Source organism: Mirounga angustirostris, unplaced genomic scaffold (assembly GCF_029215605.1).
Source record: "Mirounga angustirostris isolate CCGP_5_RB_7025 unplaced genomic scaffold, mMirAng1.0.hap1 SCAF_1, whole genome shotgun sequence".
NCBI lineage: Eukaryota > Metazoa > Chordata > Mammalia > Carnivora > Phocidae > Mirounga > Mirounga angustirostris.
Genome location: NW_026991709.1, coordinates 214,226,586 through 214,253,648, shown reverse-complemented (window position 1 = coordinate 214,253,648; position 27,063 = coordinate 214,226,586). Strand labels below are relative to the sequence as shown.

General features: G+C 63.1%; 3 protein-coding genes across 4 annotated transcripts in view; 1 reads left to right on the top strand and 2 right to left on the bottom strand.

Annotated features, from left to right (window-relative positions):
• TMPRSS9 (transmembrane serine protease 9) overlaps positions 1-6,203 on the top strand; it is a 53,654-nt gene extending 47,451 nt beyond the window's left edge. The window contains 6 exon segments of the mRNA XM_045863396.3: positions 906-1,108; positions 1,110-1,306; positions 4,089-4,260; positions 4,779-5,044; positions 5,137-5,273; positions 5,716-6,203. Of these exon segments, the coding sequence (XP_045719352.2) occupies positions 906-1,108; positions 1,110-1,306; positions 4,089-4,260; positions 4,779-5,044; positions 5,137-5,273; positions 5,716-5,877 (1,137 nt within the window). The 3' untranslated portion in view covers positions 5,878-6,203.
• On the bottom strand, positions 594-7,333 carry TIMM13 (translocase of inner mitochondrial membrane 13). 2 transcript variants are annotated; one of them, XM_064574865.1, is made up of 3 exons: positions 7,124-7,333; positions 6,970-7,038; positions 594-1,558 (listed from the first exon to the last, which is right to left on the bottom strand). In XM_064574865.1, exons 1-3 carry the CDS (start codon positions 7,241-7,243, stop codon positions 1,490-1,492), a joined length of 258 nt encoding a protein of 85 aa, XP_064430935.1. In that variant the 5' UTR covers positions 7,244-7,333; the 3' UTR covers positions 594-1,489. The 2 variants fall into 2 exon arrangements, with proteins under 2 accessions (XP_064430935.1, XP_045719354.1); XM_045863398.3 differs by lacking the exon at positions 594-1,558 and adding an exon at positions 6,378-6,821 and having other exon boundaries at positions 7,124-7,320.
• A 353-nt stretch (positions 7,334-7,686) lies between these two features.
• LMNB2 (lamin B2) lies at positions 7,687-25,518 on the bottom strand. The gene is made up of 12 exons (XM_045863397.3): positions 25,210-25,518; positions 19,624-19,760; positions 16,396-16,556; positions 16,028-16,149; positions 13,389-13,559; positions 13,167-13,292; positions 12,620-12,840; positions 11,871-12,162; positions 11,683-11,790; positions 11,139-11,258; positions 10,798-10,911; positions 7,687-10,091 (listed from the first exon to the last, which is right to left on the bottom strand). Exons 1-12 carry the CDS (start codon positions 25,483-25,485, stop codon positions 10,050-10,052), a joined length of 1,890 nt encoding a protein of 629 aa, XP_045719353.1. The 5' UTR covers positions 25,486-25,518; the 3' UTR covers positions 7,687-10,049.
• Positions 25,519-27,063: the final 1,545 nt, after the last annotated feature.

Genomic DNA, 27,063 nt, shown 5'->3' with positions numbered 1-27,063 from the left:
GTCCCTGTGGCCGCGTAACAGAACGCCCCGAAGCTTGGTGGCCTGAGACAGCCGTTTCACTACCGTCCCGGGTCCCGTGGGTTGGAAGCTGCCGTGGGCCCAGCGGGGCCGGCGTGTGTTCCATGCACGGTGGCCTCAGCTGGGACGGTTCAGAGGCTGGTGTGCCAGAAGCATCTGAAGGCGTTTCTCCTCTCGTGGCTGGCACTGGCTGTGGGCTGGGGTCTCAGCCGCACCCTCCACGGGGCCTCCTCACGGGGGCTCCGCCCGAGCTCATTTCGGCCCCCTCAAAACGCGGAGCAAGCTGGAAGCAAATGGCACCTGCATGACCTTGCTTTGGAAGTCACCTGGCATCGTTGTCCCCGCAGTCTGACCCCCCCCCAGCGCCCCATGGGAGGAGGGCCAAGGTCTCGGTGTTCCAAGAGCAGGTGGGCCGAGAGAGAGAGACTTCTGCCATCCTTGGGAAAAACAATCTGCTATGTAGCCTCAGCTTTGTTGTAAGATTCCAGATTCTTAAAGAAAAGCCCTGGGTCGCTGGTGTGATTCCTTTGAAACCTAAGGAAGAGGGCTGGCGGCTAATGAGCCGTGAGAGCATCTGTGATGGTTATTGTTTTATTTAGAGTTTTCTGCATTTTTTTTTACATCTTCAAAACAAAAGCAAGAACAACTGAAGCTCAGAGAGAAGTGACTCAATCAGGGTCACACAAGGTCACAGAGCCGGGCGTGGGCCTGAAGCCAGGTCCCCTGAGGCCCCCGCTGCGCTGACGCGGCCCCGTGTGCAGAGGGCACAGCGAGCGCTCCCGTGGGTTTCCCCGTTGTACTGAGAGAGAACCGACGTCCGTCACTGTGTCCGCGCCAGGGGTAGCATGGCGGTGGTCTGACTCACATCCCCCTCCCTTCACTTGCAGGGTGACTCTGGCGGACCCCTGGCCTGCGAGGAGGCCCCCGGGGTGTTTTACCTGGCGGGGATCGTGAGCTGGGGGGTCGGCTGTGCTCAGGCCCAGAGGCCCGGCGTGTACACTCGCGTCACCAGGCTGAAGGGCTGGATCCTGGACACCATGTCCTCGGGCCCCCTGCCCAGCCCTCCCCCGCCCACCACGGGACCCCCCGCCTGCCACCAGGCCTTCCTCCAGGACGGCAGCTGGCCCCACGGTCCCGGGGGTCCTGGCCAGCAGAGCCACCCTCCCAGCCACCCACAGGGCGACCAGCCAACCTGCCAGCAGGACTGCCACCACCGTGAGCACAGCTGCGGGGGGACAAACGCCACCTCCAAGCTCCCCTGGCACCACCGTGGGCTTCCAGCCACCAGGTAGCAGGAGGGATGGAGGGACGTGTGGGTGGCGGGGGTCCTGCGTCCGCCGTGACAACAGCAGACATTTATTCTCTCCCGGTGCTGGGGGTCGGAAGTCTGCACACACGCTGTCCTCTCCCCGTGTCCTCACGGGCTCGTCCCTCTGTGTGTGTGTCCTCGTGTTCTAACTTCATCACCTCTTCAAAGACCTGTGTCCAAGTGTCCCATCCTGAGCTCCTGGAGAGGACACGAGTCAGCCCATGATAGGTCCTGAAAGCCGGGGACACAGGCTCCGGTCAGGCAGCCCTGACGGGAGGGTCCCCACTGCTCTGTCCATGCAACCAGTGTTCACCCTCCTGTGTGCGGGCCCATGCGAAGCCTGGGGTGCAGTGGGGAACCAGACGGGGAACCAGACGCTCAGTAAGATGGCAAGCAGGAGTGAGGAGACCAAGCCGACCCCACAGGCTCCCGCGCGGGGCCCCGGGGGACGCCCTGGAACAGGCTGCAGGACACTGACGGGCACGGCACCTGGGAGGTCTCTGAGCGCTTCTAAAGCGCTCGGTTACGTTTTATTAAGTATTAATCAGAAGTGTATGAAACATGTATTTGCAGGTCCGAAATAAAGCCCCATCAAATACACCTGGTTTCATATAGGTCAAGCCGGGACCTGTCAGTGGGCGCTGGCTGCAGGGAAACTGAGGGGAGAACCAGGCCTGGCTTCTGCGGGACGTGGGCTGCGTGGGTGGACCCCTGTCTTAGCGACCAGCCCACTCCTCCCACCGGCCTTGGTTTTGAGGGGTGGGATGGTCACCCGAGCAGAACTCAGAGGGAAGGAAGTGTTTTTGCCACAGACACAGGGCTCTCTGAGAAGACCAAGGTGAGGTGGGGTGGGGTGGGGACCAGGGGCTGGGGGTGCAGGGGGAAGGCACCAGCAGAAGCCTCTTGGCTCTGCCTCTCTGTGCACACAGCACCCCCCCCCCCCCCAAGCAGACATGAGCTCTGCGCTCTCACATCCAGATGCTGAGGGACGGTGTCTGGTCTGGCTTCCTTCAGGTGCGGAGGCAGGTCATCAGGGACCAAGCAAGCTTCTGGGAGCTTCCCCCAAAGGAGGCAGGCACTCAGCACAAGGGGCTGCTGGTCTGTGTAGCTGCACCCACTTTCCTTCTTACTGATGAGTTTCCCAGAATTCCGATGTTCCGAGTCCCCATCCCCAGCATCCTCACCGACTCCCCTCCAGAGACTCTGATCCAGGGACCTTTCCCTGCTTTCCTCCTCCATCAGTGTCCCTGTTGTCCTTGTGTTCAGGGTATGTGTGTGGTCTAACCCTGTGACACAGAAGTCGGGGGAAAGTGCTTGTAATTCTCTGGCCTATCCCAACCTTTAGGATGTGTCCCCGGGGCTATTCTTTTCCTCTTCCCTTGCACATGTGTGTACGGAGTCCTGGCCCCAGGATCCTGAGTTGCCTGGGCACAGACCTGTCCCCACAAAGTCAGGCTTATAGGCTCTTGCCTCGAGGCTGCCTGCGTGCCATCAGAACCAAACAGAGGAAGAGGCGGGTCGCTGTGGGGTCTGGGCGCATGGTGGGGTGTAGGGGACCTTGGAAGGAAGCGTCTCGATTGGCTAGGGGCAAAGCCGACCACAGGCCGAGGGTCTGGACACAGGTCTCGACTCTGAGGGGGACCCGGGTCCTGTTTCCTGGGGAACCACAAAGTGGAGACAGGCGCAGAGCGTCCGGTCCAGAGCCCTGGAAAACTAATCTCCGGGAGACTGCCGTCCCTGGCCAAAGGGGCAGCTCCCCTTCGCAGTAGCTGCTGCGGGTCTGGCTGTAGTGAGTTTCCAGCAGCGATGCGTGGAGAGGGGGAGCGTGTCTCCCTAAGTCTGCAGCTGGCTTCTCTGCATCTGGCCTCCCACCCTGGTGACTTCCTAGTCTGACAGCTACAGCCTGCAGGTCCTTAGCTTGGGGCGCAGAAGAGGTGAGGAAGTCCCCTGACATGGCACGCTTTGCTGCGCTGTTCCATGTGGGACAACATTTCCAGAGAGCAGTTTCCATCCGATTCCCCAGGCCTCCTGGTCCGGGTCCTCGGGACTAAGAGGGAACGGGGAGGGTGGCCTCTCGTCTCCCCCTTCTTCCCTTCCAGCTGAGGCTGGGGCAGGAGGCTGGAGGGCAGGGAAGGCGCCCAGGGGTGGGAAAGCAGGCTGGGGAAGGGGGCCGTTCTGGAGGAGGAAGGTTCCCTTTGGGAATGACCAGGCGGGTCCCCGTGCGCCCCCATAGGTGGGGACGGGTTCCTGCTGCACCCGTGGAAACCACAGTTTGTCCTTCCTGTAGTTGTGTTCTGAGAGCACATCTTGTTGTGGGGAGGGCGGGGGGGGGGGGGGTGATGTCACAGTTGGAGGAAGCATCCTGGGAAGGAGAACAGGGGAGTGCGTCCAGAAGACCAGGCAGTGCTGGAGCTGCAGGGACAGGGCAGGGGCCTACTGTGCAGCAGCCTAGGGTGTGCAAAGGCCCTGGGGCAGCAGGGAACTCGGCTCCTAGCACCCTGAGAGATGCCTGGGGCTGGACAGGGAGGTGAGAGGAGGTGCTGGCCTGACCTTCAGCCAGGAAGGGGTTCCAAATGTTATCTAGAAGCGCCCAGAGAGGGCTCATTTGCAGAACCAAGCGCCAGGTCCAGTGTCTCTTCCAGGACTTTACCGAGCCAGGTCCCCCAACCCACTGCCGCCCCTCCTACCCTAGGTGCGCAGGCGGGGCTGCGAGGCGGGGTCTGTCCACTGAGCCGCTGAGCAGCCCCCCACTCCCCCGCAGGCTGCGGCCTGGCACCCGTGGCAGCGATGACCAGGATCGTGGGCGGCAGCGCCGCGGGCCGCGGGGAGTGGCCGTGGCAGGTGAGCCTGTGGCTGCGGCGCCGGGAGCACCGCTGCGGGGCCGTCCTGGTGGCCGAGAGGTGGCTGCTGTCGGCGGCGCACTGCTTCGATGTGTGAGTCCGGCCGCCCCGTGGAGTTCACTGGGCCGACTTCGCAGGCGAACACTCAGGGTCGCCCCTCCGTGCCTTGGCCAGGAAGGACCCCTCCCCAGCCACCGGCACCCCCTGCCCCAGGCCATCGCCTCCCCTGCTCACCCACCACCGCGAGCTGACCGCCACCAAACCCTGGCCACAGCCGCTCCCAACACCGGGCCCGGCCCGCGGCGGGGGTCTCCGGGGAGCTTTGGGGCCCTTCCCTCCCTGGCTCAGCCCACTGGGACTTGGCACCAGGCCCAACGTGGCAGTCCCCTTCCTGGCAGGGCGCTCCGTAGGGTGGACCAGGCTAGGGGTCAGGGCCAGAGGGGGCGGGCAGGTAGGGCCGCGACCTTACGGCCACCAGACACAGCGCGTGGGAGCGGGCGGCACCCCGCCCCCTCCCCGCCGTCCTAGGGGGAAGGGACGGCTCCGGAGGAGCAACCGGGCGGGCGGGGGCGGGGGCACTCGGCCGACACCTGTCCCCGCGCGGCCCGCAGCTACGGGGACCCCAAGCAGTGGGCGGCCCTCCTGGGCACGCCGTTCCTGAGCGTCGCCGGGGGGCAGCTGCGGCGCGTGGCGCGCATCTACAAGCACCCCTTCTACAACCTCTACACGCTCGACTACGACGTGGCGCTGCTCGAGCTGGCGGGCCCCGTGCGCCGCAGCCGCCTGGTGCGGCCCATCTGCCTGCCCGAGCCCACGCCGCGGCCCCCCGACGGCGCGCGCTGCGTCATCACCGGCTGGGGCTCGGTGCGCGAGGGAGGTAGGCGCGCCCCCCCCCCCCGCCGGCCCCCGCCCGCGCCCCCGGCGGCGTCGAGCGCGCCCCCGGCCCATCCGGCTCCGTCTCGCCCGTAGGCTCGATGGCGCGGCAGCTGCAGAAGGCGGCCGTGCGCCTCCTCAGCGAGCAGACGTGCCGCCGCTTCTACCCAGTGCAGATCAGCAGCCGCATGTTGTGCGCCGGCTTCCCGCAGGGCGGCGTGGACAGCTGCTCGGTGAGCGCACTCTGCGGCGGGAGCGGGCGCTCCGCCCGCCAGAGTCAGACCCGCGGGGGCGGGGGTCGCGGGGCCAAGTTCTCACCGTTGCGAGGCCTACCGGGCAGGTGCCACGCTCCGACGCCCACTTCTCCAGCCCGCCAAGTAGGGCACCGATCCCGGCCTCGAATTCTCACTCCACCACCGTTTATTGGGCATCCTGCCCCTGGGCCCTGCAGAGGAGGGATGGAGGCTGGGCAGCGAGGCAGCGCGAGGTCCCCTTCTGGCCCGAGACCAATGCCCGTGTCCATGAATGTCTGCCGGCCAAAGCAGCGGGTGTCCTAACACATCCCATCTCCCAGGAACTAAGAGGCTCAGGGGAAAGCGGCCCAGGCTCAAGAGCATCGGGGGGGGGGAGGGGGGGTACTGGCCTGCTCTGAGGCCTTGCCTTTCCTCCCCTCAGGGTGACGCTGGGGGACCCCTGGCCTGCAGGGAGCCCTCTGGCCGGTGGGTGCTAACTGGTGTCACCAGCTGGGGTTACGGCTGCGGACGGCCCCACTTCCCGGGTGTCTATACTCGGGTGGCTGCCGTGAGAGGCTGGATCGGGCAGAACATCCAGGAGTGACCGGCCCGTGGCTGCCCACGCCTGGGACAAGAGAGGTGAACGCAGCAGGAAGCGGCTGGCCCCTCTGCCCGAGGAGGGGAGTCTGGGGCGCGGGCGGGAGGTGAGGGGCTGCGGGTAACCGGGCGCAACCTTACTGCGTATTTTGTTGCAATAAACAGCCCCTCGTCCCTAGCCAGCCGGCTCAGCACCTCCGTGTCACAGCAGGACCACTTGCCCGCCCCTCAGCCCGGCCTGGGGGTGGGAGGGTGCGGGGGAGAGGAAGCGAGGCCTCCTGGGGGCGAGGACCACCCTCCAAGGCTTCGGCGCAGCAGCTGGGGAGGGGGCTGGCCAGCCTCCTCTTCCCAAGTCCCCTTCGTGCAAGGAACCTGTTCCCGGTCATCGCGGACGCCCAGCCGCGCAGGGGGGAAGCGGGTCGGGGGGAAGAGGCTCGGTCCGGGCGGGGCACCCAGGACACGCGCTACCACCTCCCACAGAGACCCCCTGAAGGGAAGAGCGACGGGTTCTTTTCCGCCCTCCCTCGTTTATTTGCCCGCCCACGTCAGGCGCCCACCGCTCAGGTGGGGCCCGAGCTGCGGCCGGGTCAGGTCCGGCTGCGGGTTCTCCGCCCGAGGCTCGAGGTGAGCCTGTGCACGCCGGGGGCCGTGCCGCCGGGCCGCCGGCACCCGGCCAAGTCCCAGGGCCCCCCGGATCCACGCTGCGCTCGCGCGCAGGCGGGAGGGGAGCAGCGTCCCAAGGGTCGCCGGTCTCCTCAGCAGCACGGGCAGGCAGGACGCACGAGCGGACCCCCGCTTCGCAAAGGGCGTTTATGGAACTGGACTGGAGGGTGGGGGCCGGGCGCGACGGGGTCACATGTTGGCTCGTTCCCGCTGCAGCCGCGAGTTGTAGGCGCGGGACACGGTGTTCCAGGCGTCCATGTAGCGGTCCATGCACATGGCGATGCACTTCTGCAGGCGGGGAGGGCGCGCGGCTCAGCTCCGGCCCCGGCCGGCGCCCCCACCCGGGGCAGCCGGCCACGCACGCGCAGGGGCCCCACCGCAACGCCCGCCGGGCCGCGCACGCGCAGGTGCCTCCCCGCGGCCCCGCCGGTCTCACCTGTTCCGAGTTGTCCAGGGAGCCCCCCGGCTTCCCGATGCACTTCCGGAAGCACTTGTCCGTCATCCTCTGTGGGGACACGCGAGCTCAGCCGCGACACCCGCCCCCAGCGGACCCCGCCGCCCTCAGCACCCGCCCCGGCCCGACCCCAGACCTGCAGCAGCTCCTGCGCGTTAGCCACGGCGATCTGCACCTTCACCTGCTCCATGATGAGCCCCGGATCCAGCTTGCCGCCTCCGGAGCTCCCGAAATCCGAGCCGAAGCCACCCTCCATGGCTCCGCAAAGCCAACCGAACCGAGACCGCGTGCGCCAACCCGTACCCACGCCGGAAGTCGGCCGCCCAGGGCACCACGGGAAATGCAGTCCGAGAGTGCTGGGAGCGGAGCCGGGTCGGACTACAACTACCACAAGGCCGTGCGCCCCTCCCCTCCCCCCCACTTTCCGCGCAAGCGCGGTCTACAACCGGCTTCCGCGCCGGCCGCGGGTGTCTCCGACATGGTGCCGGCGGGTGGGAGGTACGGGGGCTGCTGAGAGGACGTTCCCGGCTCGCCGTGCGGGCCGCGCATGCGCACGAGGCCCCCCCGCCCGCGGCAGGCGCGTCACGTGACCGAAGGCGCAGGCCGGCACGGGAGGCCCGGGCAAAGCGGCGGGGGTCTCCGACGCCCCCCTCTCGCCGGGCCGGGGAAGCTGTGTCAGAGCGGACTCGGGGGCAGCACTTAAAGCCAAAATGTTTATTGGAGTGTTGTACAAAAAGTTTCCAGTCATAAAATGCATATTACAAATCACTGGAGAAAGAAAAAGACCACACGGTTGGCATGCAAGTTCGTGGACGCCGCCCCCGGCCCCCCGGCCGGCGCTCGCTCGGGGCGGCCCCCCGGCAGGTCGTGCTGGTGTTCCGGCGGGGGCGCGCCCTAGGCCGCGGGGCCAGAGCGCACCCGGGGGTCGCCGAGCTGCCGCTGGCCGGGTAGAGGGAACCGTCTCGCGTCCTTTAAAGCGGCTTAGAGCTAAGAATGACGACTACGAACTGTTTCCCAGGCCGGCGCTGACGTTGTAACACTGGATTCCACTCTGGATCTCCCAGCACTTCCCTGCCAATGCCCGTCCCCCACCTGCGGGCACCCCTCCCCCGGGCCAGGGCCGCCACGGGGCAGGCGGAAGGGGGGGAACCGGCTTGAAGACCGCAGAAACCACCTGCCGGACACGAGGGGGGCCCACTCCCTGCCCATGAGACCCCCAAGACCCCTCGCAGGACGTGGCCGAGGCCAGGGCACACTCGGGAGGACCCCAGCCCCACCCTCCCAATGCCGCAAGCCTCTGCACTCCAGGCCCGCACCGTGCGCGTGGTCCCCGAGGTGTGGGCGCGGGGTGGGGGGATGCACAGCCGGGGGCCCTCATGGGAAAGGTCATGTGCGGGGCGAGCTCCCCAGGGCCCACCAGAAACGGTGGGAGGAGTGGTGAGACATTTCCGTCCACGAGAAGAACCGAGCGCTCGGGTGGCCATGGAAAGAACTAGACCTAAAGCAAGGGGCTGCGGGCAAATTCTCGACGCAGCAGAAGCCTCCGACCCTCTGGCCACAAGCAGTTTCCAAGGGAAGTGAGACGGGGGTGGGGGGACCGCCCGAGGTGGGAGGCAGGCGTGCTGCTCCCGGCCTGGGGCGAGCTGGGAAGGGCTGGCTGCTTTGTAAACGGGCTGCCTTCTGGGGGCAGCGTGCCTCCATGGCTCAGTATGACGTCTTGAAGACTCGAGCTGCACTTTCTGAAGGAATTTGCCGTCTGGGGCCTCAGAGGTCACCGAGATAGCCTCCCTCAACTCCAGCCCCTTGGGGGGCTGTCCCAGTGACGCTGGCATGAGGCCTCAAGTGGAATCCGGCAATCTGAGTACGGACCAATGTAAAAAAATAAATATCCATTAAAAAAATAACTTCTGTGTATCTATGTGGGAGGGGGTACAAATGGGAAGCGAACGTGGAGGTGGCCGGGTGGCCAGGAGCTGGCCTGGCGGCCATGGGGCCATCCTGTGGAATCAGCCAGCACCGGCATGTCTGAGAAACAGCATTTCAGCGAGGAGGTCACCACAGAAGCTAAGCTAGCGGGGCACACACAAGAACATACAGGGGACGGCGGGCGTTGGGACTCAGCCCCATGCACAAGGCACAGAGTGGGAAAACGCGGTGTGGGCGGTCCAGTGGCTCACCCTCAAGTTGCTCTCCTCACAGAGGGCAGGAAGTGGCTGCTCCCTGTGGACAGTGGCTCTGAAACCAGGGGCACTTGCTTCCAAGGTGACCCCATTTCCCTTTCCACTTGTCCCCTGGCCATTTACCTGGTGACAGGTCTCCAAACGGAGCTGTCCCTGTTCCCTGGGTTTCCATCTCTCTCTCCTGCCCCGTTGGTCCTGCAAGCTTGGGAACTGGACTAAGAAAGCTCCAGAAACTCGAGGGCCAGACAGCCAGGAAGGGAAAAGGAGGCCCACTGCGGAGTGCCTCGATACGTGCGTAGAAACCTGGCCTGCGGCCGCACACCATCGCTACCACAAACACACCAGAGCCCCGGAGCCCAGGCCGGGCAGCCAAAACCTGCACCCCGGCCCCTCAGCACCTGCGGCCGGGCCACCAAAATTCCACAGGGGATGCGCCTACCCCCCGCCCCAGGTCAGAACCTGGATTCTGGATTTGGTTTCTAAGGAGCTTCATAGAACGACTGAACTCCCAGGCAGCCCTGCTCTCCATCCGCTCGAGGCTCACAGGGCGGCTCCCGGAGACAAGAGCCGCAGCCCCGGCAGCCGCCCCTGAGCCTGGCCCGGCCTTCCAGCCTCCCCGCCCCACCCCCGTCAGCCATCAGGTTCTTCGGCCTCGAATTCAACCAAATGGTGAAATGGGCACCAAAGAGAAGTCTGGCCAGTGGTGAAGGAAGGGTCCGAGGAAGCCCACCGATAGGAAAGATCACAGAGACCCGCCCCCATGTTCTGGCAGTATGCTAAAAATTCTCTAGAAATGTATCAAGGACTAAAGACAGCCAATGATATAAAAATAGTTTTCGGTGGCTCTGGGTAAAGACAGGTCATCCATGAGGCGTGTTCCGTTCACATCACGCGGCAGCCTCTTGAGGTGGTCCTCGGGTCCCCCTGGAAAGAAAGGCCGGCAACCTCAGAGGCCTGCACATGCCCACCTGGCCAGGCAGGTCCCCCAACCCCTGCCGGGGAGGGGCCGCACCAGGGCCTGCGCCCCCTCCCCGCCCAGCAAGTCGACGGGGCCGGCAGCTTCAGCCTCAGCTGTCCCTGATCCAGAACCTTCGATGTCTCCCTTGCTTCTGTTCCCAGCTACACAGCCCGTCAGGACTTAAAGGTCAGACACGAGTCTTACCACGCAGAGGGGCTGCAGCTCAGCCCCAGAGGCTCAGGGACCCTTCGCCCGAACACCATTATGAAGCCCCGGTATCTCTGGCGGGAAGGAGCAGTGGCCTCAGAGCCCGTTCACTGAGGACCCTCGAGGCTACACCGGTGCCACCCGGAGGTGCTTGGGGTTCAACACCCCACTCCTAGGGACCCCGGGCCAGAACCCTGAGGTCCACACAAGGGGCAGGAGCCAGGAGGCAAGGGTATTCCCCCCACAGGCCGCCTCTGGTGGGGGTTGGGGGGGTGGCGGGCGTGCGGCCCTCCAGTGGGGGCAAGGCCTGGGCGGTGACAAGAACCAGCCACCGCCAGCTTTGCCCAGACGCTGCAGCGGGAGCAGCACCGCCCCGGGACCTGCCGGTGGGCGTACACATGCACATCCACGCGTGCGTGTGCATGTCCGAGTGTGCGTCCCCATGTGCCACCTGGGGGCCTCTACCTGTTGATGGAAAAGATCCTCCTCGCCAAACTCCGCTGCCTCCTCTTCTCCCTCCTCCCCATTCTCCGTCTCCCGCACCACCGAGGACTGCTTCACGGTTCTCATGGCCACTTCCTGCGCAGGAGAAAGGCCATACTTGACCCCTTGGGTAGCGGGGCGCAGCCCGTCACGGTGGTGGTCAGGCCAGGGTGCTCCAGCCGCGACTTGGCACACCGAGAGCCACATTCTGAACCCAGGGTTGTGCTCCCTGGGCCTGTGGGGCGGTAAGGGTGAGATGGGGACCCCAGGAGGGACTCCGGGGCCAGGATGGAAGTGGCTCCCAGCAGGCCTCGGGCACTTACCTCCCCGTCGGCGTTGACCAGGACGGTCCGGAAGCTCTCGCCCACGCCCCAGCTGTTCTGGTTCTTCCACACGAGTGTCGAGGGGGGGCTGTGGGCCACTCCCGCACCAGCAGCCCACACCTGGGGACACAGGAGGGCCTCCCCATCAATGCTGGCTCCAGGCCCAGTACCACGTGCCACCAGCCAGTGCCCGGCCCCTGCCCCCTGGGTCCCATGGATGGAGGACAGTTGCCAGAGTAAAGACACTGAGGTCTGGTGGCCAAGGGCTCATGTCACCAAACGCAGGCTGAGCGGAGACCAGAAGCCCATCAGACCCCAGGGTCGGCGCCTGTGACTTCGATGCTGACGGGTCACCACGGGGCTCCAGAGGGCTCCAGGGAGGGTCCAAGGGCACATAGGTGACCCGCGACAAGACTCAGCTCTTCCCAGAGCCAAGTCACTCGACCACTGCCCCCCCGCCCCCTCAAGCCATTGCCTGCTTCTCAAGAACGCCCCACACCCCAGCCACCACTCTCCCACCGCCCGGCCTTCCACGGCCACCTACCGTGACGGTCTGGCCGGCGCGCAGCACGTACTTGGGCGTGAACTTGTAGGCGATCTCCTCCCCTTCCATGACCTGCCTCTTGATTCTCCAGTTCCCCAGGGACTGGTCCTGGCACAGGGGACACGGCGCCTGACGCACAGCTCGGGGAGGCCGCCCCCCGCCCCGCGCCCCGCGCTGCAGGCCCTCACCTTGTCCGAGCTGTTCTTCAGCTGCACAAACCTGCCCTCCAGGTCGATGTCCTCGATGCCGACGCCGCCCGAGGCCGAGGCCCGCTGCGCCAGGTGGAAGCTGGTGCTGCCGCTGCCGCTGCTGCTGCCGGAGCCGATGCCGCTCGAGCCCGGGCCCGGCGACTCCTCCGCCTCCGGCCGCTTGCGCTTGCTGCGGCCCGGGCGCCCGGCCGTGGACACGCCGCCGCCGCTGCTGCTCGACGTGGCCCGCGAGACGGTGACGCGCGACGCCGGGCTGGGGGTCAGCTTCAGCCTGCGGGCGGGACCGAGGGCCGACCAGGCTCCCGAGGGGCCCAAGCCGCTGGCTCGCCACCCCCTGCGGCCCCGCCTCTCCCCTCCTCCTCGCCCGGCCCCACTCCCGCAGCCCCACCCCCTGCAGCCCCGCCTCTCCCCTCCTCCTCACCCGGCCCCACTCCCGCAGCCCCGCCTCCTCGCTCGGCCCCACCCCCTGCGGCCCCGCCTCTCCCCTCCTCCTCGCCCGGCCCCGCCCCCTGCGGCCCCGCCTCTCTCCCCTCCTCCTCACCCAGCCCCACTCCCGCAGCCCCACCCCCTGCAGCCCCGCCTCTCCCCTCCTCGCCCAGCCCCACCCCGGCACCACCACCTCCTCGCTCGGCCCCACCCCCTGCGGCCCCCCCTCTCCCCTCCTCACCCAGCCCCACCCCCGCAGCCCCGCCCCCTGCACCCGCCCTCCCTCCCGAGACCACGCCCACCTCTCCTCCTCGCCCTCCAGGAGCTTGCGGTAGGCGCTGATCTCCATGTCCAGGGCCAGCTTGACATCGAGCAGCTCCTGGTACTCGGCCAGCTGCTGCTGCATCACGTCCCGCATCTCGGTCATCTCCTGCTCCTTGGCGTCCAGCATCTTGCGGAACTTGTCCCGCTCCCCAGCCATGGTCTCCTCCAGCTCGCGAATCCGGTCCTCTGCGGCACTGGCCTGGCGGGCGGCGGGGGGAGTCCGGGCGGCCAGGTCAGGGCGGCCTCTGCGGGTCCCGCAGAGAAGCCCACCGGGCTGCGTGTGCGGACGGGCACCAAAAGCGGGCAGGAGGCCCGGGGGGCGGGGGGAGGCGCGGGCAGAGACCAGGCCCCGGAGCACGCGGGCTCTGGTGGTCGGTGGGCCCAAGAGCGCCCCTCCCCGGGCCAGGAGGGGAGGGGTGGTGCACCACCCACACCGCCGTTCGTGGCCGTCCACACCCGGGGCGCCAGAGGGAGGGTCCCGCAGCGGTGGCAGGGCCGAGGCGCGGGCAGGCCCTCGGGAGTCACCTGCTTCTGGAGGCCGGAGAGCTGGTAGCTGAGGGACTCGACCCGCATGCGGGCTTCCTTCAGCTCCTCCCGGGCGGCGCTGGCGGCCTTATCGTTCTGGTCAGAGCTCAGCTTGGCGCTGTCCAGCTGGAGAGACACGGACAGGCGTGTGAGGGGCGGGCGGGCGGCGGGCCGGGAGCTCCCCCCCGCCCCCCCCCCGCCGCCGCCCGCCGCCGCCAGCACCTTGGCCTGGTAGGTCTGCTCCAGCTCCAGCTTGTACAGCCGCACTTGCTCGTCGTGCTGGCCGCGCAGCTCCTCCAGCGCCTGCGCCATCCTGAAGTCGTACTCCTGCTGCCGGCTGCTGTCCACCTCCACCAGGCGGCGCTCGTGCCGCCGCCGCGTCTCCCGCACCTCCTGCGCCAGAGCGCGGCGGTCAGCGCCCCGCCCTGGGCCCCCGGCCTCGGGGCCACCAGTGTCCTCAACCCGAGCCCCAAGTCCACGTGAGCGCTCAAGACGACGAGCCGCCGGAGAGTCACAGCGGCGTGGGTCACAGAGCGGACACGGCCCCGATGGCCCCCAGCTGACAAGCAAGTGTCCCCCACGCGCGGGAGCGTCCCTCGGCCGCGGACAGGAGTGAGGCGCCCGCACGCGCGGCCCCGGGGACGGGCCCCGAGCCCACGACGCTCAGGGAGGGACCCGGACACGGAAGGCCACGCGGGGTGTGAGTCCACGTGGGTGACACGTCCAGAGCAGGCTCATCCGCGGACGGGGGGCTGGGGAGAAGGTGGGGAGTGGCCGTTGACGGGGGCGGGGACGCTCAGGGAGGGACCCGGACACGGAAGGCCACGCGGGGTGTGAGGCCACGTGGGTGACATGCCCAGAACAGGCTCATCCGCGGACGGGAAGGGGGCTCGGGGGGCGGGGGGCGGGGGAGAAGGTGGGGAGTGGCCGTTGACGGGGGCGGGGACGCTCAGGGAGGGACCCGGACACGGAAGGCCACGCGGGGTGTGAGTCCACATGGGTGACACGCCCAGAACGGGCTCATCCGCGGACGGGAAGGGGGCTCGCGCGGGGGGGGCCGGACGGGGAGTAACCGCTGATGGGGACGGGGTTTCGTTTTGGGCCGACAGAATGTTCTGGAGTTAAACAGAGGTGAAGGTTGCACAACTCTGTAAATGTACTAAAACCAACCAACTTGTACACTTTAACAGTTTCATGGCACAGGAATATTTCAATAAAGCGGTGGTTAAAAGAATTCCTGACGAGGGGCACCTGGGTGGCTCATTGGGTTGTGCATCCAACTCTTGGTTTCAGTTCATGTCATGTCAGGGTAGTGGGATCGAGCCCCAAGTTGGGCTGTGCACTCAGTGGGGAGTCGGCCTGAGATTCTTTCCCCCTCTCTCTGCCTCTGCTCCTCTCCCTGCTCGCACACTCATGCTTTCTCTTTCTCGCTCTCAAATAAATGAATAAAATCTTTAAAAAAAAAAGAATTCCTGCCGAGCCCGACTCAGGCACCTGGGGTCTGAGGCACAGAGACCCGGCCCTAAGGAGGCCGGCTGCCACAGCAGCACTAAACAAACCGGCGGGAGGTCTGGGCCCAGGCGCACAGCCGCCCCAGACACAGCGTGGGCTCAGGTGCGGGCAGAGGGTGCTGTTCACCAGCCCCAAGCTCCAAGGAAAGGCAAGTGCCCTTTCCTCCAAGAAACTCACTCCAGCACAGAGAGCAGTCGCTTACCACCCTGTGCCATCAGCTTGTAAGAACAATAGCAATGTTTCTCAAGGAAGCCAGCCCTGTTTACAAAGAAGCCATGAAGCTCGGGGAGTCCAGGAGCAACACACCCACCTTCATGGAGCCCCCCATGGCCGCTCGCAAGTCTCCCTGCAGGGCTCCCCGCCAGGAGCTCCTGGCCACCAGCCTCAGGGAGCCCCGCCAGGAGCGCTTCCAGGGTGTCCTTCGGGCTCCCCTCACAGGTCCCCGCATGGCTCTCTTCCTGGGATCCTTCCTCACAAGTTCAGGGCCCCATACAGACCCCCTCAAAGGCTTCAGGGCTCTGGAGGGTGCCCTCAGGGGTTCCCTCAGGGGCTCCTCCCCAGCTGCCCTGGCCCTGGTCCTGGCGGGGACTGGCTGCAGCTGGAGACCACTCCTCAGTTGTACGGGCATGCTTCCTACCAGCAGCTTCCCCTGGGCACTGAGTGCATGAACCGGCTGGCCCCGGAGTTCCATTCTGGGCCGTGACAGGACAATGAGCTCTGTGATGATGAGCTGGGAGGGGGCCCACGCCACATCCATTCCCAGAAGACAAAGAAACCCAGCTCTAACTGCCAGGAATGTCCTTCACTCCCAGGTGGGCCCGCCATACCCCCGAGCCCAGGCCCAGGGATTCAGAGCTTTGGGGGGGGGGACCCAGGAAGCAACAGAAGCAGAGGGGCCCGCCCCTTCCCTTTCACAGAGGGTCTGCCGTGGGTTCAATGGTGGCGCCCCAAAAGATGTGTCCACATCCTAATCCCCAGAAGCGGGAGTGTGACCTTATTTGGAAAAGGGGCTTTGCGGATGGGATTAATGAATCTCCAAATCAGATCCTTCTGGATCATCCAGGTGGGGCCTAAACCAATGACAAGTGTCTTCATAAGACATAGAAGAGCAGAGACGGGGGAGAGGCCACGTGAAGGCAGAAGCACAGATGGAGGGACACGGCCACGAGTTCGGGGGACACTTAGAGCCCCCCACTCCCCACCCCGGGGCTGGGAGAGGCAGCAGGACCCTCCCCTGGAGCCTCCGGAGGGAGCACGGCCCCGGCCTACCCCGATCGTGGCTCTGCCCTCCGGGAAGTGGGAGGCCACGAACTTTCCCGTGTGGGGGTGCGGTCGGCCCTGAGACTCGCCTCCTCAAAGACGTTCTTCCGGAAGTCGAGCTCCTCCTGCAGGCTCTGGCAGCGGTTCTCCAGATCTACGCGCATCAGCGTCTCCTTCTCCAGCTGCTTTTTGGCTACCGCGTGACCGTCCTCTGCCTGGGAGACACGACAGCAGGCTGAGGTGACACTGTCTGCCGCACCGTGTGGCCTCTCGGGGCCCAGGGATCCCCTCAAATACACACACTCCAACAGAGGGCGTCGAGGGCTTAGAAACCGGGCAGCCGCTGGCATCCCAGCCCCAGGCTTCACCCCCCCTCCCCCAGGACATCCGCCTGCCGCCCGCAGCCCTCTCGCCGGCCCCCAGCTTCCCCGCCAGACTGGGGAAACCCGCCCGAAACCTGCCTTAGCCAGCTGGGCCCGCAGCTCAGCCACGTCGCTCTCCAGGCCGCGCTTGTCGCTGAGGGCAGCGGCCAGCTCTGCCTCGCTCCGGTGGAACAGCGACTCCAGATCCTTCACGCGGCCCTGGGCCACCGTGAGCTCACCCTCCCTCTTCTTGGAGCTGCAAGTCAACAGCGGGCGTTAGGCAGGAGCACGAGGGGCGAGCTGGGGGTGGGGGGGCTACAGGGGGCCCCTCAGGCAGCGCCAGGAGGAAGCCCAGGGACCAGCTCACTCTGGCCTCTGAGCTGTGGGCATCTGCTCTGGGGTAACGGGGCTCAGGCTGTCGCCCAAAAAGCTGCCCCTTCTTCAAACCTGCTCTGCACATCAGGACTCCACCAGCTAACAAATACAAGCACTCAAAAAAGCCTCAAGGAAAGAGCTTTAATGTCATTTTTTGGTGATTTTTCGACACAGGAGGGATCATTTAGGGGAGAACGATTTTTAAAAAGGTTAACGGATAATTTATTAAAGTTGCATATTAAAATCCTGGCCTTTGAAAAGTCGATCTTGTTTGTAAACTTCAGCTACTTTAAGCAGGTTCATCTGATATTCTAGGAGACAATTTTCCCCAATATTAAAGATGGCAAATAGATTCTTTAACGCCCAGCTATTACTAGCATGGGTCTGAGGCTCTTGAACATTTCTCAAAGGAATCCTCCATCTTCTTGGAATTGAATGCATACCACCTCTCCACCCGGGAGCTGACAGAGCTGTCCCCAGCAAGAGTGGGGACACCCAGGGTCTCCCCCCAGCGCTGCTCACAAGGCAGCGCTGTGGGGGCCGAGCAGCATCCTGGTGCGCCCCCCCCACCCCCCCAGTGAGAACCACTGGGGACGCAGCATCAGCTTGCACGAGGCGGGTGGTGCAGAAACCAGTGACTTTGGCCGCCAAGCTGCCCGTGTTCTCCACAGCAGCCCTGGGAACACGGAGCTCCACTGGGGCATTTTACCGCCCTCCTCCACGAGGGTCTCAGGGTCCCTGCAGTCCTCGTCCCTGAGCTTACGCCACACGGTCCTGCTCTCCCACCCACGATGGGGCTGGGGGCTGCACAACCTGAGCCCCTAGAGCAGGTTTTGCAGGGGTCTGGGGAAACGAATCATTCGTTTGACACCCATTACTGAGGGCCCACTTTGTGGAGAATGCCACCCTCGCGCCAGAGATACACCAGGGAACACCCTTGCTCTCCCGATGCAGAACTTTCTCGTGCGATGAGATGACAGTGAAGCTGACAGTGAAGCGTGCCGCCTGTCAGATGCGAATCTGCATTAGGAGGGCAGAGGAAGCGGGATGGGAGGTGAGGGATGAGCACAAGCCGGTGGGAACCGCACTTTTAAGGCACACAAGCCCCACCGGGGGTCACCCTTGAAATAGACCTGGATGAGGGGAGTGTAAGAATGAGCCAGATCCATTATTTCCGGGAGAAGAGCATTCGGGCAGAGGAAGCAGAAGTACAAAAAGGCCCTGGGGTGAGGTATGCCTGGCAAGTTTGAGATCAGTGACAAAACCAGGGTAACAGAAACAGAGGCATCAGGTGATGTGGAAAATTTTTCTTTTTTTTAAAAGTTCATTTAAGGGGCGCCTGGGTGGCTCAGTCGTTGGGCATCTGCCTTCGGCTCAGGTTGTGATCCTAGGGTCCTGGGATCGAGCCCCGCATCGGGCTCCCTGCTCGGCGGGAAGCCTGCTTCTCCCTCACCCACTCCCCCTGCTTGTGTTCCTGCTCTCGCTATCTCTCTCTCTGTCAAATAAATAAATAAAATCTTAAAAAAAAAAAAAAAGTTCATTGAAATAATCTCTACACCCAATGTAGGGCTTGACCTCATGACCCCAAGATTAAGCATCACATGTTCTTCCAACTGAGTCAGCCAGGCGCCTCAATGTGGGAAATTTCTAAACAACTTTATCCAATATTTGGATTCTGCAGAACTACGCAGAATGGCCCAGAAAGCAGGGGCACTGGTGGCTCCCACTGGCTTATGTCTCACTGGCCATGTCTCACGAGCTTCAAGGCGTGAACGCGGCTTCCTCATCTGTGTAACAGTAAGTCCCGGAGGATTAAGCGGGAGAATGTGGCCTATTTGTCGGGTCCTCCCTCACACAGCCACGGCACCCCTGGCGAGCCAGCCCCGGGCCCGGGAACATCCCGGCGGCCAAGACAGACTCCCGGCACAGAGAACATCTGATGACCCAGGCGGACGTTCGTGAAAGGCTCGCGGCCTCCAAAGCCCCCTCCCCGATTGTCTCTGGCGTCCGCCATGAGTTTATGGAGGTGCGCGGGGGTGCTCAGACCGGCCATGGTGGCTCTGTCTGGGGGAAGGCTGCAAGGCCACTGTAGACTTTTACTTTCCTCTTTACACTATCTTGCATTTTCCACTTTCTCACCAGTGAGCATCTGTGACTGCTAAGCAGAAAAAACAAGACTCCTGGGCCCAGACAAGGAGCCACACACAGGATCCCTGGCATCCGGAGGCTTCTGGAATCTGCACTGATCCCAGGCAGAGCAGTCTGGGTCTCGGGCAGTGCTGACTCTGGAATTTCCTCAATCTTCCCAAAGAAGCACAAATCACTTTTTAATTAACAAACCTACTAAACTGGTGGGATACAGGCTACCTGGCCGCTTAAAACTACAGATGGCCGGGGCGCCTGGGTGGCTCAGTTGGTTAAACGACTGCCTTCGGCTCAGGTCACGATCCTGGAGTCCCGGGATCGAGTCCCGCATCGGGCTCCCTGCTCAGCGGGGGGTCTGCTTCTCCCTCTGACCCTCCCCCTCTCATGCTCTCTGTCTCCCATTCTCTCTCTCAGATAAATAAATAAAAATCTTTAAAAAAAAAACAAACAAAAAAAACTACAGATGGCCTTTGCCCCTTTTGGCCAAAGACCAGGCGCCTGGGCTGCAGGGCCACCTCTGCGCTCTGCTCTGTTCCAGCGGACCTCCTCCCCGGAGGCACCTCAGCGGCACAGCCCTGAGTGAGAGCAGCCGGGCTGAGAAGGCCACACACCGTGTGGTTCCAAGCCTAGGACATTCTGGGCCGAATTATGCCGGGGCCCAAAGGTGGTGGGAAAGGCCAGCTAGAGGGCCAGGCCACAGAGCGCCCTCACCCCCCAGGGGCCAGCCCGCATGACCCCGCGCCAAGGGTGTCTGGGTGTGGCTCAGGGCCACGGGACGCACCACACCTCAGCTGCACACCTACCTCTTGTTCGCCTCCTCCAGCTCAGCCTTCAGCTTCCCCAGCTCGATCTGCAGCCGCGCCCGCTCCCGCGCCGTCTCGTCCAGCACCCTGCGGGCGTCGGCCAGCTCCGACTCATACAGCGTCTTGATGCCGCTCACCTGGGGGGTGCAGCAAGGCCCAGGTCATGGAGAAATCCCTTTCCACCGCCAGCAGGCGCTCCTGGGCTGGACACAGCTCCTCCTGACGCCGGAGGCCCCCCCCGCCAGCTCAGCCCCCCTACCCCAGGGTGACCCCAGCCGGCCCGACCCACCCAGGTCCCCTGTCCCCCACTCCGGTCCCCCACCAGCTGGGCACACAGCTCATGCTTTCCGTGGCCTTGTTACCCCCAACCTTCCCCCATCCCCCCACGTCTATGTGCAGAGGGCCAAGCACAGGCATTTACAAACACCTGGAACCAAACCCGGACGGTGAGAGAGCCCCTCCACCCCACTAGGACGGCCAGAGTCAAAAAGACAAAGGATAACAGATACAGCAACACAGAGAAATCGGGACCTCCACACACAGCGGTGGGAGTGGAAAACGGGCCAGCCGCCGGGGTCGGGCAGCTGACCCTGTAACCCTGTGACTCCACTGCTGGGACCTACCGGCGCGATGGAAGTAACACGTGCACGCACATGAACCTGTGTGCGTGTTCACGGCACAGTTCACAGCAGCCGGAAGGTATAAGCGACCCCAACGTCCATCAATGGACCAGCAGATACACACAGTGTATCCACACACCCACGGGCACGTCCCGCGGCCGCAAGCAGGAGCAAGGCGCACTCATGCGTTGCCCCGGGGATGGACCCCGAGCCCACGACACTCAGGGAGGAACCAGACACGGAAGGCCACATGGGGTGTGAGTCCACGTGGGTGACACGTCCAGAACAGGCTCATCCACGGATGGGAAGGGGGCTCGTGGGGGCCGGGGAGGGATGGGGGGTGACAGCTGATGGGGACAGGGCTTCTTTTGGGAAGATGGGAACGTTCTGGAATTGGACAGAGGAGATGGTTGCACACATCTAAACACGCTAAGACCACTGAGCTGTAGAGTGTTGTTGGAAGAGCCATAGGGGCTGAAAATTCCAGCTCAATGAAGCTGCGGACAGAGAAGGTGGATGGAGGACGACAAGCAGAACCACTCCCGGGGCGGCCAGCTTTGAAAGCTGCACCACCTCCCACGAAACTACAAGATACCAGCAGATGTCTGGGCCAGGGGGGTGCAGGAGCAGCCGGGACCCCTCCCTTCCACAGGAAAGGCCCCAGAGCAGAGGGGGCTGCAGGGAGCTGCCGAGGATCTGCGACGTGGTCAGGTAACCACCATCTCCTGCCCAGGGACAGAGGAGCTTCTGGGAGGTGGGACTTTCCAGAAGAGTCGGGGTTTTAACAGACAGTCTGAGACACCCCCCCCCGAGAAATAAGATTGAGTAAGTAAAAATACATCATATTGCTTGTCTCCACGACCGAGATTTTTGGCAACCCCTTGGATTCACCTGTCCTGACCCTGCTCTGGGCTCCCAGGCCACGGTCTCGGTCTCCTCAAGTGTCTTGTTTAAGTACCGAGTTCTGGGGCACCCGGCTGTCTGGGGCGCATAACTCTTGATCTCAGGGTGGAAGTTCGAGCACCATGGTTGTAGAGATTACTAAATACAAGTACTAAGTCCATGCAGTGTTTCACGTCCGTGGGTGCACACACACACACATGCGGGCCCATGTCCATCTGTCTTAATAAGGCACTTATCTACAGCCAGGTCTGCAAACACAGGCCCACAAGCCAAATTCCATCCCACCGCCTGTGTTTGTCCAGCCTGCAAGCCCAGGATAGTTTTTACACCTTTAAATGGCGAAGGGGGGGGTGGGCGGGAGAAAAAGAAATTCTGCGACACAGGCAAATTACAGGAATTTAGGTTTCCATGTGTATAAATAAAGTTTTATTGGCACGCGGCCTGGCCTATTCCTTTACATAGCGTCCGTGACAGCTTTCCACTGTGACGGCTGAGTTGAGTAGCTGTGATGGAGACTTCCAGCCCACAGAGCTGAAAATGCTGACTCTGGCCCTGTTCAGAAAACATCTGCCAGTCCCACTCTACGGCCCTGGGACAATGTAGAAAATGCTCGTAGAGGACAAGCACACAGCCTCTTTCAGACCACTAACAGGTGCTCTGCTGGCAGGACTTGCTTCCCTGCACCTGTGACAGTCCCTGCACAAGCCTGGACCACAGCAGTGGGAGACCAATGGCTTGGGCCTTTTGTTTAGTCTTTAATGGCATTCTGCAACCGCCAAGAATGAACAAATGTTTTAGCAGGTGTTGGCCAGGGAGGGGGAGCGTGGGGGGGTGTCCAGATAACCCGAGGTGGCCTTTCCTGTTCCCGAGTCTCTGGAGGATGAAATCTTCCCGGCTAAGAACCACAGTTCTGCAGGTAATCCCCAGACACAGGCAGCCCCAAGAGCTACTTCCTCCCACCCAGCTCACGCACCCTGCCCCTGCTCCCTGGGTCCACCTGAGGGAGCCCCCTACCTGCCCCCAACCCCCAGCAGCAACAGGACATCCTGGCAGGTAAGAGAAAAGAAACCGAAGGCTGGAGGAACTTAACACGCAAGTGGGGAGGCTCCTTGGAGAACTACCTCTCCCTCCCCGGGCCCCTCCCTCCCGGCCAGCACACAAGACCTCTCTCAAACAGAAATCCGCCCGGCCCCAGCCCTTCCAGAAACCCTCCAGTGACATGAGCACATGGCTCTTCAGCAGAGCACGGCCCGCCCGACCAATACCCAGCAGGACCTGTACGTGGACACGTGTGAGAGCGTGCCCGCGGGCAGAACAGCAAGGGCTTGGAAGCTTCAGTTTTACCTCAACTGTTTAGGTTTTACTACAAGCATGTGGTACGCTTGTAACTTTTTTTTTTAAATATTTTATTTATTTAATTGACAGAGAGAGAGAGACAGCGTGAGGGGGAACACAAGCAGGTGGAGTGGCAGAGGGAGAAGCAGGCCCCCGGCCGAGCAGGGAGCCCGATGCGGGGCTCGATCCCAGGACCCCAGGATCATGACCTGAGCCGAAGGCAGCCGCCTAACCAACTGAGCCACCCAGGCGCCCCACGCTTATAACATTTTAAAAGACATCTTCAAAGGGTTCCTGAAGTGGCTTCTCCTAACGGCATCTGGGGCTGGAACATCCTCGGGGGTGGGGCCATCCTGAGCACCACCTGATGCCAGGAGCACCCCCAGCCTGATGACCACTAATGTCCCTGGGGGCAGCCTCCATGGCGGCAAGGAGCTGCGGTCAAGTAAAGCGCACACATCCCTCCTACTGGAGCCCCCTTCCCGGCCCCCTTCCCGCTTCTGCCCACCCACCTCTCCAGAGCCCGGCAAGCCTGGGCCCCCCTGCAGCCAAGGCCATTTCCAGGTCACTCCCTCTGAAGAGCCCATGTGACCACCCCGCGCTCGCTGCTCCAGCATCCCCTCCCCCCGTAGGTCACCAGCTCCCTCCACTGCCCAGTTCCGAGGGGCATTTATCACCTGGCCCCACGGGCAGGTGGAAACTCCAGAACAAGCTGGTGGCAACTGCCCAGCTCTAGCTGGGAGCACGGCCCTCAGACCGGGGCGACACCTAGAGCCCCTGCACAGCCCCTGAGCTCACAGTGGGGCGGGTGTGTGACCCACAGCAAGACTTCCTTTGTTCCCTGAGCTCATCTGGATTCCAGGAGGCCTCACCAGCTGAGAAGGGAATAATGCTGCTCCCCAGACAGCCGGCGGATCGGGTTCCCCAGGCACTCCTCATGGGCTCTAGGTACACCACCCAGCCAGCGCCACTGGCACGCACTGCCCGACCCAGCAGGCAGGAACTGGGCCCACATCCTGAGGACATCAGGACATCCTGCCACCTCGGGGGCAGACAATTCTAGCCCCGTTGTCTTAATGACAAAACCTGCCCAAGGTCACACAGACTAAAAGCAGTTTGCATCCGAGCAACAGAGTGCCACCTACCAAGGAAACTTCCTCCCCATCATCACCCAAGCCACTTTCTGAGCCATTGCCTGTCCTGGCAACCATGAAACAGGGGCGACAGAACCCACGGAATACTTCCTCGGGGCGCCTGTCCTTTATTCTACAAAACACATGTTAACACACACGCCCCGCCAGCTAGCACAAAAGGGGGGCCTTGTTATTTCCATTTTACAAAAGAAGCACTGAGACCCAGAGAGTTTGACTTGCCCAGGGTCACACAAAGGGTACGTGGCTCCCCGAAATGACCCCCCAGCGGCTCTCCCCCAAGTCTGTCACTTGGTCCACGGTCAGGATAGGGAAGCCTAGGCTCAAGCACATTCTGGCTTCAGGGCCTGGCTCTCCTACGGGCCCTCAGGGGGAACCACAGGGTGAGCACTCCCCCACCCCCCACCCTTATTCAGAGGAACCACACTTGGCCTTCAAGGGGCCAGCAGGGTCCAGCTAAGTGAGGAAAGAGCCTGGGGCCCGTGGGGACTGGGGGAGGGTTGGGTTGGAGCCAGAGTCCCCACCCAAGGAAAGGACCCACCCAGGACACCCAGCCCTCACTTGCCCTTAGGGGGCGGGGCTTACCCAGCCCCTCTCCCTCAGTCTGCGGTGAAGCCCTGAGACCCACGTGGAAACCAAAACTTCCCACTGGATCCCCAAGACCAGACGTCTCCCCATCACCTACCAGGCTCCCGTCCATCAGCCAACGGGGGCCCCAAGGCCCACCTGAGGACCTCTCAAATTTCCCATGGGACCCCTGAGGCATCAGACCCCCTCCCCTCGGATGCCCACCCACCCCAGGTGCGGGTCGGAGACGGACCCTACAGCCAAACCACCTCCCCAGTCCCTCAACTCCCCAGAAGTCATCATAGGACCTTTGCAGAGTTCCACAGAGAACAGAGCACGTGACTTCCCCCAGAGACCCCCCCCCCCATGAGACCCTCCACACAGCTTGCACTCCCGGTCTCCTCCGAGACCAGAGAACCCCACCAAATTTCCTCCCAGGACGCCAGAACATCCTAACGCATCCCCGAGACTCCCCACCTCTCTTGGGGGCGGGGCTTACTCTGGCTCACACCCGCTCAGCCAGGGGATCCCCAGATCGCCTCTAACCGCTCAGGGCTCGGCCCTGCCCCATCTCCACCAGTCGCACAGGGGGCCCCGAGATCCTTTGGGGATCCCTCAGAGGACGGGTGTACCCCAGACTGCACTCCTCGCTCAGTGGATACACGAACCCCCCTGCGGGCCCCTCGGCGGGCGGGGCTTGTCCCAGGGTGCACCCCTCGTTCACGGGTCCCCCGAAAAACCCTGGGGAACCTTCGGCGGGCGGGGCCTGCCCCAGTGTGCACCCCTCGCCTGGAGCCCCCCGAGATTCCCCGAGGATCCCCTAGGCGGGCAGGGCCTCACCCTCGAAACCCCCCGGGTAGAGTCAGAGGCCGAGGCCCACCCCGGCGTGCGCCCCTAGGGCCCCCCGAAACGCCGGGGACCCCCGGTGGGCGGGGCCTGCCCAGTGTCACCTCCCGCGCACGGGAGCCCCCGGGGACCCGCAGAGGCCGGAGCCCCGGCTGCGCGCCCACCTCGCGCGTGGTCACCTCCTCCCTCTCGGAGATCTTGAGCAGGAGCCGGTCGTTCTCGAGCTCGAGCGCGCGGACCCGGTCGATGTAGTGCGCCAGGCGGTCATTGAGCTCGCGCAGCTCCTCCTTCTCCTGCAGCCGCGACAGGCGCGTGGGCGACAGCGGCGTGGCGGGCCCGCCTGCGCGGCTGGGCAGCGGCGTGGCCATGGCGGCGGCGGCGGCGACAGCGGCTCGGGGCCCGCGCGGCTCGGGACGGCGGCCGCGGCGCGGCGGGCTCATTCAATCCGCGCCGCCGACCAAGATGGCGCCCGGCGCCCGCCGCCGTGGAGCAGCCTGGGACTTGTAGTCCGTCGCGGCTGCGCGGGGCAAGCCGGGAGCTGTAGTTTCCTGTGCGGGCAAGGCTCCGCTGGCCTCCCGCTCAGCTTGCCGCTCTGTCGACACATTGCTGTTCCTGAAACTCCCAGCTCGCCACCAAGTGACTCCGGGTTTCTTTCCAGTGCCCACTTTCCCCACTTGTATAACCTACCTACCTCTTTGGAGTCCTATTAAAATTAAAGGTGAAGGAACCTCAAAAACATGCTCAGTGATGTCACTTACATGTACAATCAAAATAAAATAATAAGATAAGATAAATAACTGAGCTCACAGCAGGCGCCTGGCTGGCTCAGTCGGAAGAGCATACGACTCGACCATTGATCTCGGCATTGTGAGTTCAAGCCCCACCTTGGTTGTAGAGATTACTAAAAAAAATTAATTAACTTAAAAAAAAATAACTGAGCTCACAGATACAGAGAACAGGTTGTTGGTGGTTGCCGGTGGAGGGGTGGGAGGTGGGCAAAATAGGCGAAGCGGTCAAAAGGCAAAATCTTCCAGTTATAAAATAAAGAAGTCCTGGGGCTGTAATGCACAGCATGGTGACTATAGTTAATAACATTGTATTGTATATCTGAAAGTTGCAGAGAGTAGACCTTAAAAGTTCTCTTCACACACACACAAAACAACAAATTGTAACTATGTGTGTTGATGGATGCCAACTACACCTACTGTGATCATTTCAACAATGTACACAAATATCAAACCATTAGGTTATACACCTGAAACTTCTACACTGTTATATGTCAATGATACCTCAATTAAAACAAAAACAAAAACAGGGGCGCCTGGGTGGCTCAGTCGTTAAGCGTCTGCCTTCAGCTCAGGTCATGATCCCAGGGTCCTGGGATCGAGCCCCACATCGGGCTCCCTGCTCTGCGGGAAGCCTGCTTCTCCCCCTCCCACTCCCCCTGCTTGTGTTCCCTCTCTCCCTGTGTCTCTCTCTGTCAAATAAATAAATAAAATCTTTAAAAAAACAAAAACAAAAACAGAAACACCTCATTGACAGAAGCCAGGCACAAAAGGCCATATACTATCCGATTCCGATATAAAACGTCCAGAGAGGCAAATCTCTAGAGGAGTGTCTTGGCGCATGGCCACTGGGGCCCCGTCGTTCTCTCCGGTGGGGCAGGATGTGGAGGAGCATCTCTGGGCTCCCCACCCCTCCACCTGATGCCAGCAGCACCACAGCCCCACTCCAGTCCAAACAGCCAAAATGTCTAGACATTTCCACCTGTCACCTGGAGGCAAAATTGTCCCCAGTTGAGAACCACTTCCTTCCCCTCACCCTGGAACTTGCCGGGAGAACCCCTCCTTCCCAGACATCCCACCTTGGGGAATTGGGCTGAAACAGCCTCCCTTAGGGACTCACAAATGTCACACGGAGAACGTGATTGTCCTTCCAGCCTTCTGAGGAGGCGGGATACTCACCTGTCTTGAACACCCGAAATTCACTATATATTCCCCTCTCACCGGAAGCAAAGG